Source organism: Thalassophryne amazonica, chromosome 20 (genome assembly GCF_902500255.1).
Source record: "Thalassophryne amazonica chromosome 20, fThaAma1.1, whole genome shotgun sequence".
Taxonomy (NCBI): Eukaryota; Metazoa; Chordata; class Actinopteri; order Batrachoidiformes; family Batrachoididae; genus Thalassophryne; species Thalassophryne amazonica.
The window spans coordinates 48,469,098-48,485,819 of NC_047122.1; the positions used below are offsets into that span (position 1 = coordinate 48,469,098).

The 16,722-nt window shown below is 39.6% G+C and overlaps 1 protein-coding gene across 1 annotated transcript; it reads left to right on the forward strand.

Annotated features, from left to right (window-relative positions):
* Positions 1-1,613: 1,613 nt before the first annotated feature.
* Positions 1,614-16,245, forward strand: galnt12 (UDP-N-acetyl-alpha-D-galactosamine:polypeptide N-acetylgalactosaminyltransferase 12). The gene is made up of 10 exons (XM_034160233.1): positions 1,614-2,400; positions 2,870-3,039; positions 3,684-3,873; positions 4,541-4,726; positions 6,072-6,189; positions 6,725-6,901; positions 7,699-7,830; positions 9,410-9,523; positions 9,636-9,791; positions 16,092-16,245. Exons 1-10 carry the CDS (start codon positions 2,051-2,053, stop codon positions 16,227-16,229), a joined length of 1,731 nt encoding a protein of 576 aa, XP_034016124.1. The 5' UTR covers positions 1,614-2,050; the 3' UTR covers positions 16,230-16,245.
* Positions 16,246-16,722: the final 477 nt, after the last annotated feature.

Here is a 16,722-nt window from a genome sequence, read left to right on the forward strand (position 1 = left end):
TAGTTAAATGTATTCAATGTTTCAAAAGCCAGTAATAAAACTTCCAGTTGAACAATTACACTTTCAGGATAAAAGTATGAAAGGTGCATTTTAATTGCAAAAACTCTGCAGGGACATGAATAGTAGTGCTCTGGGTCACCACTGTAGACCAGTTATAGATCTGCAGTGAGACTGGCTCAAGTTTTACACTGGATACTCTATTGATAAAACTCCAATTCCACATAGAGCGACTTCCTCACAACTCTCTGTGCTCCCAAGTGGATTACCAGCCAAGTACCAACCAGGACAGAGCTGAGATGGGATCGTGTGTACAGATGTTACAGTTAAGATATTCTAAAATGAGCAAAAATAACATTAGTACATTGCTAAAAGCAAGCACCTTGATTGGTTTGTCTAGCTTTATTTTATGTTATGGTAATTTTGTGCATTAAAAGATGCTACTAATGTCTAAAATTGTAGGCTTACTGTTCATCATCACCTGTATTTATCAGAACCCAAAATTTCAGCTGTGAATATGTAGTAGTATTTATGAAGTTTCTTAAGGAACATTTTCCAACCCATGAACTTACTGACTCCATTACTTCCATGCTTGCCCTACTACTTGCAGTAGGGCAAGCATTATAATTTAAACATTTTAACATATCCTGAATTTGCAGCAACTAAAGAAGTTGGAAAACAAGCACCAGTAGCCTTTGTGGTCACGTGAACCCTGCTGTTAGTGACAAGGTTTCACAAGCAATTGGATAGGTGAATGCCTTTATTTTATGTTATGATTAATGTGTATGTCGAAAAGTGTCAAAATGGCCCAAAATAGGAACCCAAAATTGCAGAGGTGAATATGGTTGTCTCCCTAGAGGGGTCTTCCAGGAACATCCAACTGGGAGAAGGCTCCGGAGAAGACTCAAGACAGCCCGGAGGCTGATTTGGGAATGCGTTGGGATCCTTAGGAAGAGTTGGAGGACTTGAGCCGAGGATAGGGAAGTGTGGGATGCTGCCACTGTGACCAGGACCTGCATAAGCAACATAAAATTAATATGCAGTCATTTTTGTTGGGTTACTTACATAAATTTTGTGTACAGTCTGCTCTGTGTATCCCTAATCAGGTCAGATCTCCTAAGCAAAGCAAGACTATAGGTCCTAGTTAGTTAGTACTTGGCTGAGAGACCTGTTTGGAAGACCAGAAGCTGTGTGTGTTTCTCCAAGTAAAGCTGGAGTTGGGTCAGGAAGGGAATCCAGCATAACACTTGTGGCTCAGCTGTGGCGACCCCACTGGAAAGGTCAGCAACTTATAGAAATTTTGTGGATCTGCTGATTGACTGCATTAACCCTGAATTTGAAATCATAGAGTTGGAGGAATTAAAAGTGAAAGAGTACATTAAAAAACACACAAAGAGAAAATGTAGTCTCTCCAGTGGGTAAAATTTTCAGGCCATTTGTGTGTGTATGCTCTGCACTTTTTTTCGTCTTTTATAATCGTTTTATTGTGAAAATATAACCAACAGAAATATGGGCGTTTAGTCCGAAACTTGACAGGCGCGAGCGAGCGACTTCTGGGTTACTTTACGGGAAGTAAAGTTATGTTCTATGTTGTGTTCCTCGACTGGTGACATTTTAGATTTTTGTAAAGAGGAAAATGGTGCGCGTTGTATTTTTTTTTTTTTTTTTTTTTAAACAGCGTGACTGGGTCGACAATCATTTAGGTTAGTTTTTTGGAGTTTTTCTTAACTAAACGCAGTTTTTACGTGACCTAGATTCCTTGAGGATAGATGTCTAATCCGAGGAGATAAAACAGGATAATCCTTTGCACACTTTACTTCAACTCACCGAGCAGGACTGTCGAACTTCTGATCAACAAGTGAGCAGTTCCTCCTCTCCGACATCTTTGAAGAAATACAAATTCATTAAAAAAAAATGATTGGCGGCGCGGGATTAAAAATCAAGAAGGTCACGTGACACGCGAAAGAGACACTTTCTCCCCCCACCCCCTCCTCGCGCCAGGTGTGCGCGAGCCTCCGGGAATGAAAGTTCCTTCAGAGCGCGAGGACGCGACATGGCAGTCTGCGGGAGGAGGCATCGAAAAAAGCCACTTCTTTTGCTTTTTGCCGCCTGTTCTCTGGGGTTTTTAATTTTGTTAAGGTACAATTCCGAAGACCCGCGCGAGCCGAGCCGACAGGAGGCCTCCGAGGAGCTGAACGACGACGAGGAGCTGAAGAAACCCGTCTACGAGAAACCACCGCTGGATTTAAATGCTCTGGGCGAACTGGGAAAAGCTGTCAAACTCCATCTGAAGGGACAAGCGAAACTACAAGAAGAGGAGAGCATCAGAAAGCACCAGATTAATATTTACCTGAGTGACAGGCTGTCATTACACCGCAGGCTTCCGGAGAGATGGAACCCGCTGTAAGTACTGGAACTTTACCTACACGAATGTCATCATGACATTGCTGGATTTCAAAGATTTCTTCCAGCTGTTCCATTTCTGAGTCAGAGTGATTGTGCAACGCATTTGTTGGGAAACTGTACACAAGAAACCAGGTCTCCTCAGCAAATGATTGTGGGGTGATAAAATAAATACAACTGGAGGGACATACTAATGCAAAGATGCAGGTCTTCAATCATATTAATCCCAGTACATGTTCCACTCACATGACATGTTGAGGTAAAAGGATTATTTCATGAGAAATTGTTGAAAATGTTCTCACAATGTTTGATTCTGTGTCCATGTCCCACAACCTCCACCATGTTTCATGCAAATCACGAGTAAAGTTTTGCATCATCCTGGTGACAAACCATCCAACTCTACCAACAAATACGGGTAAAGACATGACCCATTTTGTCCTCAAACAACTCTGCTCTCTTTCTGTCACAGTTGTAGAGAGCTGAAATATGACTACCGGTCCTTGCCAACGACCTCTGTGGTTATCGCCTTCTACAATGAGGCCTGGTCCACCCTGTTGAGGACTGTCCACAGCGTGCTGGAAACATCTCCAGACATCCTGCTGAAGGAGGTGGTGCTGGTGGACGACTACAGTGACAGAGGTAAGAGCAACAGTGGAATGGACTAACAATAGGGACAGTCTTGTGTGATTGGCAGTAAAATTACAGCGCCACAAAGGGACACACCTCAACACGTGTCAGCCATTTAATTGTGGGACAGGTAGAAAGCAAACAGATTAGGAAAGGTGTTTAAGTGTTTGAACTTCAGGCAGGTGGCATAAATATTATCCGCATACAGGTTGCGTTAGAGCTCACTTCTGGAACATTATTTCCTCCACATGAGTATGTTAAACTGAAAGGTTCATACGCTCAATAGTTAACCACAAACCAAGTGAGTAGTGTTTCATAATTTTTTTTTTTAAATTAATTTTAAACCACAGGGTTAGGATTAAGATTCTCTCTCTTTTTTTTTTTTTTTGTTTAATAACCCAGACAGTACTTAAGGCCCTCAGACATTTTAAGGGAGTTGTTCTAAATCTTTCTGGTTTAGGAGGCCTGTAGATGAAGCAATGCTCTCTGTCCTTCCAACAAAACAGTCTGTTGAACAGTCAAACGTACACCTTCTTATATTGTTTTTCAAAGTTGGCAATTTTGTTTGTTTTCTTTATTTGGTTTGTTCCATAAAGACATGTGGAATTATAACTTTGATTTTCTGTGCCGACTTATTTATTTCATATTTTTTCAAGCTCATCTGAAGGAGCCATTGGAGAAATACATTGCAGGTTTAAGAAAGGTGCGTCTCATTCGGGCCACCAAGAGAGAGGGGTTGGTCAGAGCACGATTACTAGGGGCAACCATTGCCACAGGTGACATATTGACCTTCCTGGACTGTCACTGCGAGTGTCACGAGGGTTGGTTGGAGCCACTTCTCCAAAGGTAACAAGAAAAAAAAAAAAAAAAAAAACTGCATGAAACGTGAAGACTGTATAATTGGTCCATAAGTATTAGGACAGTGGCAAAAACTGCAACACAGGAGGCTTGAAATGAAGCAATCATGATGTTTGTCAATGTAGACTTTCAACTTTATTTCAAAGGGTTCAGAAAACATGCTGCATTAACGATTAAGGCCTTACTACCATTTTTACAAACCATAAGTAAATGAACAAACTAACATTTAGACTTGCTGTTGTCAAGGTATCGATGCATTGGCATTTTCAAGTTGCTAAATATGTCTTGGGCATAATTAGTAATGACAAAATGTAAACAGTATGACATTCTATATAGTAAATCTGTCTGTCTTAACAGTATTTCTTGCATTTAGTTTGTCCAATTACTTATGGCCTCCCAAAATGGAGGAACTGTAATTCTTCAGTATTTTTTGGGGAACCCTTTGAATTAAAGCTGAAAGTCTACACTTCAGTCACATCTTGACTGTTTAATTTCAGCAACATTGTGATGATGTATGTTGGTAAAATTTTGTGCTGATGTATGTTGGTAAAATTACAGACATTGCCACTGTCCAAATACTCATGAACTGGACAGTACAAGATGATGGACATTGATTGAACCAATCTGTCAATGGTTGTCATTTCTTTCCATCCAGGATCAAAGAGAACCCCTCAGCTGTGGTGTGTCCTGTCATTGATGTGATTGACTGGAACACATTTGAATATTTAGGCAACCCCGGAGAACCTCAGATTGGAGGATTTGATTGGCGGTTGGTTTTTACTTGGCACATAATCCCAGAGCATGAGCAGAAACGGCGGAACTCGCCTACTGATGTCATCAGGTGTGTTTTGATAAATAATAAACATAATGATAGCCATAAATAGGTGGAGGTGCAGCTGGTGCTGAGACAGGTTGGCATTTTTGTCCTACTGAAATGTGCTTTGTGTCTGTCATTTTTGTGCTAATGAGGGATCAGATCAGGTGCATACACATGGAAATTCTGTTTTATATGTTGAGCTGGACCTTTGGAAACACTTGTTTCCAGTGCAAAGTCACATTCTGTTTTTTGCAAATTAAAAAAAAACCCCACTAAGAAATCACGCGTACATAAGTATTCACAGCCTTTGCCATGAAGCTCAAAATTGAGCTCAGGTGCATCATGCTTCCACTGATGTTTCTACAGCTTAATTGGAGTCCACCTGGGAGTGAATTCAGTTTACTGGACATGATTTGGAAAGACACACATCTGCCCAGTTGACAGTGCATGTCAGAGCACAAATCAAGCATGAAGTCAAAGGAATTGTCTGTAGATTTCTGAGACAGGATTTTCTTTGAGGCACAAATTTGGGGAAGGGTACAGAAACATTTCTGCTGCTTTGATGGTCAATGAGCACAGTGGCCTCCATCATCTGAAAGCCACTCCAGACATAACTGGACCTCTACTGCTTTTATTTACAAAATGCTTTATCTCAATTACATGTATAAAGAGACATTTTTTTTTTTTTTTTTTTTTGGCCCTATAGAGAGGTTGACAATTTTTTTTTTTTAATTCAGGTATTTCAGCACAAAACATTTGCTGTCAAGATGTGTAATACATGCAACAAAGTTGTATGCCAGGGAGTGGGGTTTGTTTGCAACAAGTAGATCTGTAGATTTATTACTATCCTGGGGGTCTCGTTTGTTTGTTTGTTTGGTAGATAAATACTCACTGTAAGGTTGCCCTGTGCGTGCTCATGGATACAGACAAAAACAAAATCCCAAATATATGAATCTGTCTCATTCGACATGATGGATTAGTGGTTGGCACTGGTGCCTCACACTAAAAAGGTAGTGGGATAGATTCCCGCCCTTTCTGTGTGGAGTTTGCATGTTCTCCCCATGTCTACGTGGGTTTCCTCCAGGCACTCCGGTTTCCTCTCATAATCAAAAACATGCTTATTTAGGGTCTACTTCTTTCTCTGCCCCTGACCAAGGCAGAGTCTACATCTGGAGTTGGTCCCCGGGTGCTGGACTGTGACTGCCCACTGCTCGCAGTGGTTGGATTGTGTCTAACTGTAACTGGAGTTGGTTAAATGCAGAGGACAAATTTTGTTGTATATAAGTATAAATACAATAAAGGCTGTATTCTATTCATAGCATATAATATGAAAGGACATTTTTAATGTAATTGTCCCCTTTCTCTCCAGGTCTCCCACTATGGCAGGTGGTCTCTTTGCCGTGAACAAGAAATACTTCCATTATCTGGGGACTTACGACACAGGCATGGAGGTGTGGGGAGGTGAGAACTTGGAGTTCTCTTTCAGGGTGAGAGCAACACATTTTCACATGTGCACACCTGTAGTTTTTCTGGTGTACATTATCGGCTTAATGCATCGTCTGTTCAAGAGCTTCTTGCTGCATCCCATGGAGCTACAGCATTCACCATTCTAAGGGTGTTTAATTGCGTTTACAGTCTGATGCCATCTCTGTGCAGAAAACCACACTGTAGTTCACAAATTAGTTAAAAAAAAAAAAGGCAGTCGGATCTGTTTTCTTTGTATTTATCAAGACTGATCAGCTGATCTACCACAGTCCTTGTTAAATGACAAATGCATCTAAAAGCAATGACTCCAGGTCAAAAAGCTAAAAACTTCATTTGCAGTTGTGAACTTGAATATTCCTTTTCTACAGTAACAACCTCCCAAAAGAACTGACTAAAGATACAGTTCTCCAAAAACAAAACTGTTTTTCTTTCCAAACCCTTCAGCAAGGCTGCGCATTGGCTTTCTTGTTTTTACTGATTGAGTCATGAGGGAGAGGCTAACCACATCCTCTTGTTGGTGTTGTTGATGTCCCTTAGATTTGGCAGTGTGGGGGCAGCCTGGAGATCCATCCGTGCTCCCATGTGGGCCATGTTTTTCCTAAAAGCGCCCCTTATACACGGCAGAAAGCTCTGGCAAACACGGTGCGTGCTGCTGAGGTGTGGATGGATGAATTCAAGGAAGTCTACTACCATCGGAGCCCCCATGCACGACTGGTAGGTCTAGGTTAGGTCATGTTTGTGTGATTTTAAATATTTGCCATCAAACATTTTCATTCAGCAAACAATTCAGCTCATAAACTGGCTGAATGATGTTTTTAAAAATCGTTTGTGAAGTGTTGTGACGGCGGCGCATGCTGCAGCTGCACTTATTTACAAAACTGTCTGATTGATTAATCACTTGATTTCACAGCTGAACATGACTATTCTAAAAATAACATGTATATACACACACACACTGCACTCTTACAGGTGTAAAACCTCCTCTGATTAAATGACACTTGGGATACATGATCAGGAGACACCCTAGGTGATGGGGGTGGGTTCACGGCGTTCCGGTGTGTGATTACCACCTTTCCATGTCATTCAGTGACATTCGGGTTCGCAGCGTGCAATGGTACAAAATGTACGGAACCAAATTTTCATGGTAAATGGAACCATATTTGCACACTAAATGCAACGCAACACAAATGGGATGAATAATCCATGTCATGTGACATACAAAGCACCAATGAAATGACAAGGAACCACTCAGCTGTTTAGTATTATAACTGTCATGGATTAACAGGTTGTGCTGCTGTATGTTTTCAGTGCAGAACCATGCATTGATCCTGTAGCCCTCTGAATTTCAGTGTTTTACACACAACATCCTTGTTTGAGTATTGTTACAATAATGTAATAACCATGTAACAGCATTTGTGTTCAGCCTAATATTCTTCACATTCTACACCATAAAGCAGTACGGCCTGGGGTGAATTGGGATGCAAATAAAATTTTTAAATTTTTGTTTCTAGGAGTCCTTTGGGGATGTGACAGACCGCAGGAAACTTAGGGAGATGCTGGGCTGTAAGAACTTCAGGTGGTATCTTGACAACATTTATCCTGATATTCACATACCAGAGGACCGGCCGGGCATGTTTGGAATGGTAAGAGCATATTTGAATTGCTAGTTTTATAACTTATGTTTTAATTTGTAATGATCTGAGCAGGATGGGAATGAGGCTTCTGAGCAAGTTAAAATTGAAAACATAGTAAGTTCCCACTTTGGATAGTGTTTCCAGTGTCAGATAAATGGTAGGTGTTTAACGATACGTCGCATATCGTGACAATTGTATTGTGGAGGTTGTATGAAATATATATATAAATGAGCATTGTGATACTACTGAAAGTCAGCTAGTCCATGTTAAAAAGAATAGCCTCTGGAAGAAGCATATATATTTATAAAATATGCAAATAGGAAACAAAATCTATAATCATATATTAAAAGTAGGTGCGTGTATAACTTTGATCTGGGGAGAGCTGACATTTGCCTTGGGTATGCTTATATATTTTGGGTCAAGGATGAATGTGCCAAAACAGAATGTTGATAGGACTCTTTTTCTTTCTTTTTAGAGAAATTGCGTAACAACATTGGATGTTGATAGTTACATTCTGGGCTCACGCCATTCCAAATCATTATGGAAACTTTGCATAATTTATTACCACCCTTGAAACATATCAGCTACCTATTTTATAAACACTACCTAATCTAGAGCCCCTGGATCCCCACAGGCAATGCACTAGTATACAAATAATGAATGTTTGGTGAAAGCTGGAACATACCATTCAATGAGGCCTCGTTGAATGGTATGTTCCCGCTTTCACCGAATTAAATATTTGTTCCATTGAAAGAATGTAAAAACATTCATTATTTGTTTTATATAATGGCTAAAATAGACCCTCGTCATTTTATGTTATATTAATTTGCAAACAACAGAAAAGGGACTTAGATTTTAGTAGCTCCTCAGTGCAGCGAAAAAAAAAAAAGTCGGAAATGAATCCTGCTTTGGTGTGTCACTGTTGCTTTGACAACAATCCAACACAAACTTTAAATAGGACTCCAAAAATAATTCTGACGATGAAGTCCACCATGCCGTGCATCAAATCGTCGTCCGTCAGCAAAACAAACTCCGCCATGTTTGTTTTAAAGCAAAGCGCCACCCGGCTTGTGTGAGCGGGAAGGAGCTTGTGCACACGTGTACTACCAAAAAAATAAAACTGTGTAATTCCTCAGTGCAGCGAAAAAAAATAAAAAAAATCACGTCAGACGTCTTACAGCGCAGTGGATTTGTTTTGTGTGTGTGTGTGCACGCTTATTTGCGTGTGAGAGCAGAGTGCAATGGTACCAAATGTATGGAACCAAACTTGCACTCTGAATGAAAGCAAATTGCACTCTCAATGCAATGAAACACAAATGGGATGTATAATCCATGTCATATCATGTCACACAAAGCACCAATCAAATGACAAAGATCCACTCAGCTGTTATATAATTGTAGTTAATACCTCCAGAATAATTTTTCTTTAGTCTTAAATGTTCAGCACTGATTAAATTTCTGTGTATTTAGTGTGAACACTGATGTAATAATATATTGTGATAAGTATATCATGATCTGTATTGTATCATGGAGCCAGTGTATTGTTCTAGCTGTAATAGCACCCCTCCTCCTTCCTTTCTTATTCCAGCTGAAGAATCAGGGAAAGGTCAACTACTGTTTTGACTACAATCCTGTAGATGAAAATGTTATAGTGGGACAACGTGTCACTTTGTATATCTGCCATGGCATGGGTCAAAACCAGGTACTGGATGTTGGTCTTTCAGGCCATAAGCTGACATATGATCAGACAACAATGTGACATTATTTATATGAAAGGATTGCGTTTGAAAGTACCCCCTCATCTCCTCTGGCAGTTTTTTGAGTTCTCCATGGATGGTGAGATTCGCTACAACACAAGAGAACCTGCTGGTTGTGTCGCAGGCGACAACATTTCGACCTACTTGACTATGCAGCGGTGTAAAAAACGAGGGGAGCCTCAACCAGCGCAACAGAAGTTTGTCTTCCGAAAGGTCAGTCATTCACGTGCTCTCATTGCTGTTCTTTATATTGTCATTTGGAGGTGGCGCAAACATGGCAGCCAGAAAGTAGCAGGATTTTGTTGACCCTGAAGGAGTTTGCTGTTGCTGTTTTGTATCATAAGAGGTGATGATTTGTCAAAATATTTTGCGTCCCACACAGCAGTTTCTTTTTGCATTTTTTATTTCTTCACCGCTTGTCTTCGGGTAATATTGAGAACCAGATTCTCGATATTAGCTTCTTGCTCTTGTTAGTCCTTGCTTTTATATGGAAAAAAAGTGAACGTTCAACTTTTAATTCAAGAAGTTGACCAAAAATATTACATTTGTCATTTAAAAATGATATATCCTCCTGACTACCAGGTATAACCTCCTGACTAGTAGTGCACTGTTTGTATTACTTAATGCAACATAATACTGATGTAAGTCCAGTACATATTCAGCGACTTGGAAATGTTGAAGTACCCATCCTCTAACATGTATAAAGAAAACTGGTTTGATGATTTGTTTTAAAAACAAGCTGCGTATTTAGTGTGTCCAATTACTTGTGAGCTCTTAAAATGGGCTGCCTATATTTCTGAATAGCTAATGTGATATTTTTGTTCAACCGCTTGAATTAATGCTGAAAGGCTACACTACAAACATGCTGTTTCTTTTCATCTCCATTGTGGCGGTGTACAGAGGCAAAATGTCAAATTGTCAGTCTCTCTATTTTTTTCTAACTCAATTTTTTGTTCAATTTACAGTATTCCTCTTTGCAAATTTTGCATTGCTGCACAAACAGTGTTGACTTTTAAGGTGCTGATGCAATAAAACAAACTGATGCAATAAAACAAACTGGAGCCTCGAGAAGTAAATTGAGCAGCATCTGCCACAACATGAACCTCATGCGTACCACTGATGTCAGGTTCATTGTAGAGCCTTTCCAGTGGTGATGATCTCTAATGTGCCGATGCCAAACTCTATAATTCACTAAGTCACACAGCAGCACCTTGCTGGATATTCCGTGCACATGTGGCAGTTGTTTAGCAGTGTGTTTGGTGTAGTCTCACAACACTGGCATCAGTTGCTAAAGCGTGCTATCTAAATGAAGACGGAACAAAGAGGAGGCAGCGGCTAAGTCAGTTGAGGGAGGAAGGAGAGATGATGAAAGAGCCAAGTTTAGAAATGGAGATCAATTAGGACAAGAAATTGAAAATGTTCACTCATCAGCGATACTTGATATTATAACATTGTTAGCAATCAAGCCTCTGTGTGTTCTGCTTACCTTTGACATTTATTTTGTATGCGAGAAATCTGTTCCCCTACCAAATTGCTGAAAAAAAAATGCATTATAAGTTGCCTCTACCTGTAGCAGAACTTAAAATGAACCTGAACTGCATTTTTCCAAGACTTGAAGCTGTTGTTCTCATGTTTTTCTTAATCTAATTAAATTAATAAAAAAGGAATTTATTTATTTTTGGTAACTACTAAAATTTTATTCCTTCGTATTCAAGCAAGGCATTCTTAATCTTATGTTCCCAGTTTGATCAAAATTTGCCTTGTCTTAAAATTTTTATGATTTTGACTCATATGAGTCAGCCACAAGATTCCATAACGTGCTGAGAAACTCTTTCCCAGCATGCTGTTCGGTGATCAAACTGCACTGCTTCGAAACATCATGGAGCAGAAGCAGCATGGTACAACTTTGTTTCTGACTGAAAATTAGTAAAAAAAAAAAAAAACACTTAAAATGGAAACGTAAAGCCAGGCTGTGTCAGTTCGCCTGTCCTTTTTACTCTTTATACTAACGATTGTATTAGCCACTTTGGTGGAAACCATGTTTTTAAGTATTCTGATGACACTGGCATCCTCAGTCTGCTTCACAAAGACTCAGATCCATCACTGTACTTTAACGAGGTGCAGTCTTTTGTCCACTGGTGTGATGCTAATTTTCTTACCATAAATGTAAAGAAAACTGAGAAGATGATAATTGACCCTCGCTCAATTGGTGATCATACCCCTCTGGTATTTCATGATGAAGAAATCAGTCAGGTCAGCTTTTACAGGTATCTAGGCATTTACTTAGTAACCAGTTTAGCTGGGAAACATATGTCAATAATTTATGCAGCAGAGGGTATATTTTCTGCGCAGACTCAGGGTGTTTGGGGTTGATCAGAACATCTTGTTTCTGTTTTATCAGGCTGTTTTGGAAAGCATTATCCGGTATGGGATGACATCTTGGTACGGTAGTCTCTCTGTCCAGTTAAAATCTAAGATTGCTCGTATGGTGAAGACTGCCATGAAAGTTGTAGGGAGGACTGAAAACCCTTCCCTGCAGTCCATGTACAACCCCTGGCAAAAATTATGGAATCACCGGCCTCGGAGGATGTTCATTCAGTTGTTTAATTTTGTAGAAAAAAAGCAGATCACAGACATGACATAAAACTAAAGCGTCAAGACAGAAAACTTAAAGCAATATGTCTCAAAAATCGAAAATGCACAACAAAACAAATGAGGAACGAATGGGAGGAAACTGGAGTCAACGTCTGACCGAACTGTAAGAAACCGCCTAAAGGAAATGGGATTTACATACAGAAAAGCTAAACGAAAGAAATCATTAACACCTAAACAGAAAAAAACAAGGTTACAATGGGCTAAGGAAAAGCAATCGTGGACTGTGGATGACTGGATGAAAGTCATATTCAGTGATGAATCTCGAATCTGCATTGGGCAAGGTGATGATGCTGGAACTTTTGTTTGGTGCCGTTCCAATGAGATTTATAAAGATGACTGCCTGAAGAGAACATCTAAATTTCCACAGTTATTGATGATATGGGGCTGCATGTCAGGTAAAGGCACTGGGGAGATGGCTGTCTTTACATCATTAATAAATGCACAAGTTTACGTTGATATTTTGGACACTTTTCTTATCCCATCAATTGAAAGGATGTTTGGGGATGATATCATTTTTCAAGATGATAATGCATCTTGCCATAGAGCAAAAACTGTGAAAACATTCCTTGCAAAAAGACACATAGGGTCAATGTCATGGCCTGCAAATAGTCCGGATCTTAATCCAATTGAAAATCTTTGGAAGTTGAAGAAAATGGTCCATGACAAGGCTCCAACCTGCAAAGCTGATCTGGCAACAGCAATGAGAGAAAGTTGGAGCCAGATTGATGAAGAGTACTGTTTGTCACTCATTAAGTCCACGCCTCAGAGACTGCAAGCTGTTATAAAAGCCAGAGGTGGTGCAACAAAATACTAGTGATGTGTTGGAGCATTCTTGTTTTTCATGATTCCATAATTTTTTCCTCATAATTGAGTGATTCCTTATTTATTTATTTTTTCCCCTCTGCTTGGTCTAAAAAAGTAACTTACTGACTACCACATTTTTTTTCCCCTGATTTCTTATAGTGTTTCTTAAAGCCAGAAAGTTGCCATTTGAAATGACTTTAGTTTTGTGTCATGTCTGTGATCTGCTTTTTTTTTTTCTACAAAATTAAACAACTGAATCCTCTGAGGCCGGTGATTTCATAATTTTTGCCAGAGGTTGTATGAACAGTCTGTTCTCAAACAAGCACAGCGAGGTTTGTCGGATCCTTCCCACATCCTCTACTCCGAGTATGAACTCCTACTGTCTGGTAGGTGATACAGAATCCCTCAATGTAGACTGAATTGCTTTAAGAACTCATTCGTGCCCACGTAACAATGGTTCCTGGGGTAGGTAGTAGGATTGTGCATTAATGTCATGGTGGCATTGCTATTCAGTGTTATTTATTCATTGTCATTCACTATATTGTCAGCATTTTCCTTTTAACCATATGTGGGAGACAGCTGTGCAGTAGGGTTATGTCCAGTTTAGATATGTGCAGTATGCATGAACCATCTGTGCAAGACTGTTGTGCAAAAGGGGTATGTGCAATATTGGTGTGTGTATTAAGTTATATGCAATATGCATGAGTTATGTAACTATGCCATGGCAGTTTTATCAGTGCAGCTCTTGGAGTCCAAGACAAACTTCCCGGAGGGGACAATAAAGTGTATCTTATCGTATTTGGAAAGCACACCATATAAAAGCTGCACTAATTTTACACAAACGTTTTGTTGGATGCCTGCTGGATCAATAGATGGCGCTCATAAAGGTGTGTAGTATCAGGTGCCTGTACTAACATAAGTTAGTCAGAATGTTTATATTTGGTTTGCTAAAAATGTGTCAGTATGGAGACATTTTTTTAAAAAACGTATCTTATGTATTTTTCCTATTTCTAAGGTAGAAATTCCAAGCTCCCAGTTTCCATCAAATGCAGAATGAACTTCCTCCTTAATGTCATCTGCAAGATCTCACAGCTTGAACTTGCAATATTTGCCATGGGATCCCCCCAAATAAATACTTTCCTAGCAATAAAATGAACTTATTTTGTGATATACCACATAAAGTTATTTTGTAATAATAAAGGATTATTAACCGACTGTGAGGTCTGCACAGGGAAATATACCGAGGTGTAAGTACGGACCGTGCGATAGCAAGATCCGTGTGGAAAAACACCTTGGTCTGATATTCCCGTACAGACCGAGCAAGTGAAGTTAATAATAAAGTGGGAAACCTTTGGTATCAAATGTTAATTTGATGCTTCTGTTTCAAGTCTGTAAAAAGCAATTTTCGAATAAGTTCCCATTTCAAAAATATGAAAACTGTTGACGGCTTGAAGACAGAGCTCACAGTCAGAGCGGAAGTGAAGCTGTTTGCTTCAGCAGCGGAGGTGAAGTTCACCTCAAAAAAAAAAAAAAAAAAAAAAAAAAAAAAGGGACTTCACCTCCTCTGCTCACTTCAGAGCTTTGGAGCCGAGCTGAGCAGTGTCTAATCTCAGCTCATCTCCGAGCTGACGGCTGGTGTCCCAACAGAACACCGGAGCAGAGCAGGAACTTGCTAACAGATGCTTTGGTTGTTAGCTGGTAAGCTTTCAATCTGTGTGTTTTTTCAGATGCTGTTTAGATATTGTCCGACTTGTTTTTTCTGATCACGTTTTTAGCTTCTGGTTTGTAAAGAAAATACGCGTTTCAGACTGACTGTCATGGAAACCGGTCCGATATCTGGAAAATATCCAACCGGTAATCAGCCAATCAGAGCGCCCATAGCAGCCATATAATAACTCATTTTAACACAAATGTCAGTCTTTAAAAAATAAATCAAAGGAAACTACACCCTCTTTAAAATCAAGTTGTTACAAAACTATATGTTCTTGTTTTGTAATTGTAAATGTACTTAATTTAATATGGGGACTATTTTAACAGATTGGAGATAACTTCTGACGCAGGCCCAGAGCTGATATAAATTTAAATATTCTAAAAAGTACACAGCTGACTATTTCTTAGGTGTTTTGTACTACTGATGTCAAAGAAATATTAATTATTCCCCTCCTGAGTTTACATTGTATATCATTGGGCCATAAGTAAGTTGTAAGCATTACTTTGTTGCTGTTCTGAGTGTCTGGTGGATTTTTAGCTCTCAGTAAAGGCACCTTGACTCTTGCATGCATTTAACCCCTGCACTGCTGCGCAATTCGTCATGCCAATGCAACCCGCTGTGTTCTGCTGGATGGTGCGCTTTGTGCCGCTGAATGCTGTGTTATATAAAATAATTATTTTGTAGCGGATTAATCATTTGCTCTGAGTTTGGCTGATTAAACTACCTGTAATGGTAAAACAGTTGCATTTTCATTCCTCCTTATGAGTATCTGTAAAATTATGTTTATTATAGATTTAACATCTTGTCCTAATCATTCAGATGCACCGCTCTGTGATACGCTGTGCTGTCACACTAACTCACACTGGCACTCTGTGTTTTGAGTTGTTTGTGCAATGTTCACATGATTAATGCGTGCCAGTGATTTTTAACATTTCAAAATTGTCATTCTGCACTTGCACAAAGCTGTGTACAGTTTATAATGGTTTACGAGTTTACTGTCTGGCACGGCAGATTGCGTACGAGTGCGCGGATCAAATACGTGCAAGTGTCAGGGCACCTTAAGGCTGCACCACGCACCCTAATGGATTCATTTTCTAAGCACTTTTACCCAAAAACACTTCTTGTAAACAAAGCAATCAAAAAAGATAAGAGTGCTTGAGACTAGAGATTAGGGTTGTTAAAAACATTTTTCAAGATTGATTCCGTTTCATTAAAGAGCTATTTTGTTAGAAAATTTAATGACAGCTGCTTGGATGAAATACGTTTGTTTGCAGCACTTCACTGTTGCCGTCTGTGTTATGTTATGTGTTTTATAATGACGTTCTCCATGTGACTGCTTTCAGGACCGGACCCTGTACCACGTACAGAGCGAGAAGTGCGTCCAAGCGGTAGATAAGACGGACAACGGAACACCAGCCCTCTCACTCCAACCCTGCTCCGACAGCCTTAACCAAAAGTGGTACTTTGAGGAGAAATTGTAATGGCATCAATCTGAAATATGCTTAAATCTTCATTCAGGGCCAAAAACCTGAGGAAGGATATTAATGGTTGGAATTTCAGATTCATTCATTAATTTTCTATACCCACTTTTCCCAGTTAAAGTGGCCCTGTGATAGACTGGTGTCCTGTCCAGGGCTTGCACCGCCCCTCGTCGGTGACCACAGGGATAGCTGCAGCTCCTCGTGGAATTTCAGATTTTTTTTAAAAATTTTATATATATATCTATATATATATATATATATATATATATAGTTGCCTTGTTCTTAAAGGACTCCATAGGAGGAGCCAACTATGCTGCTTTTTAAACTTTGACCGCTGACGAGTGCTCGCAGTAATGGGATATTTTTTTTTATTTTTATTTTTTTTTATTATTCTGGGTGAGGATGCTGCTGGGGGCTGAATGCTGATGATTCTTATTATTTTAAATCAAGAAGCTGGTGATGATCTACACATTTTATTATTTTGAACTTCTGC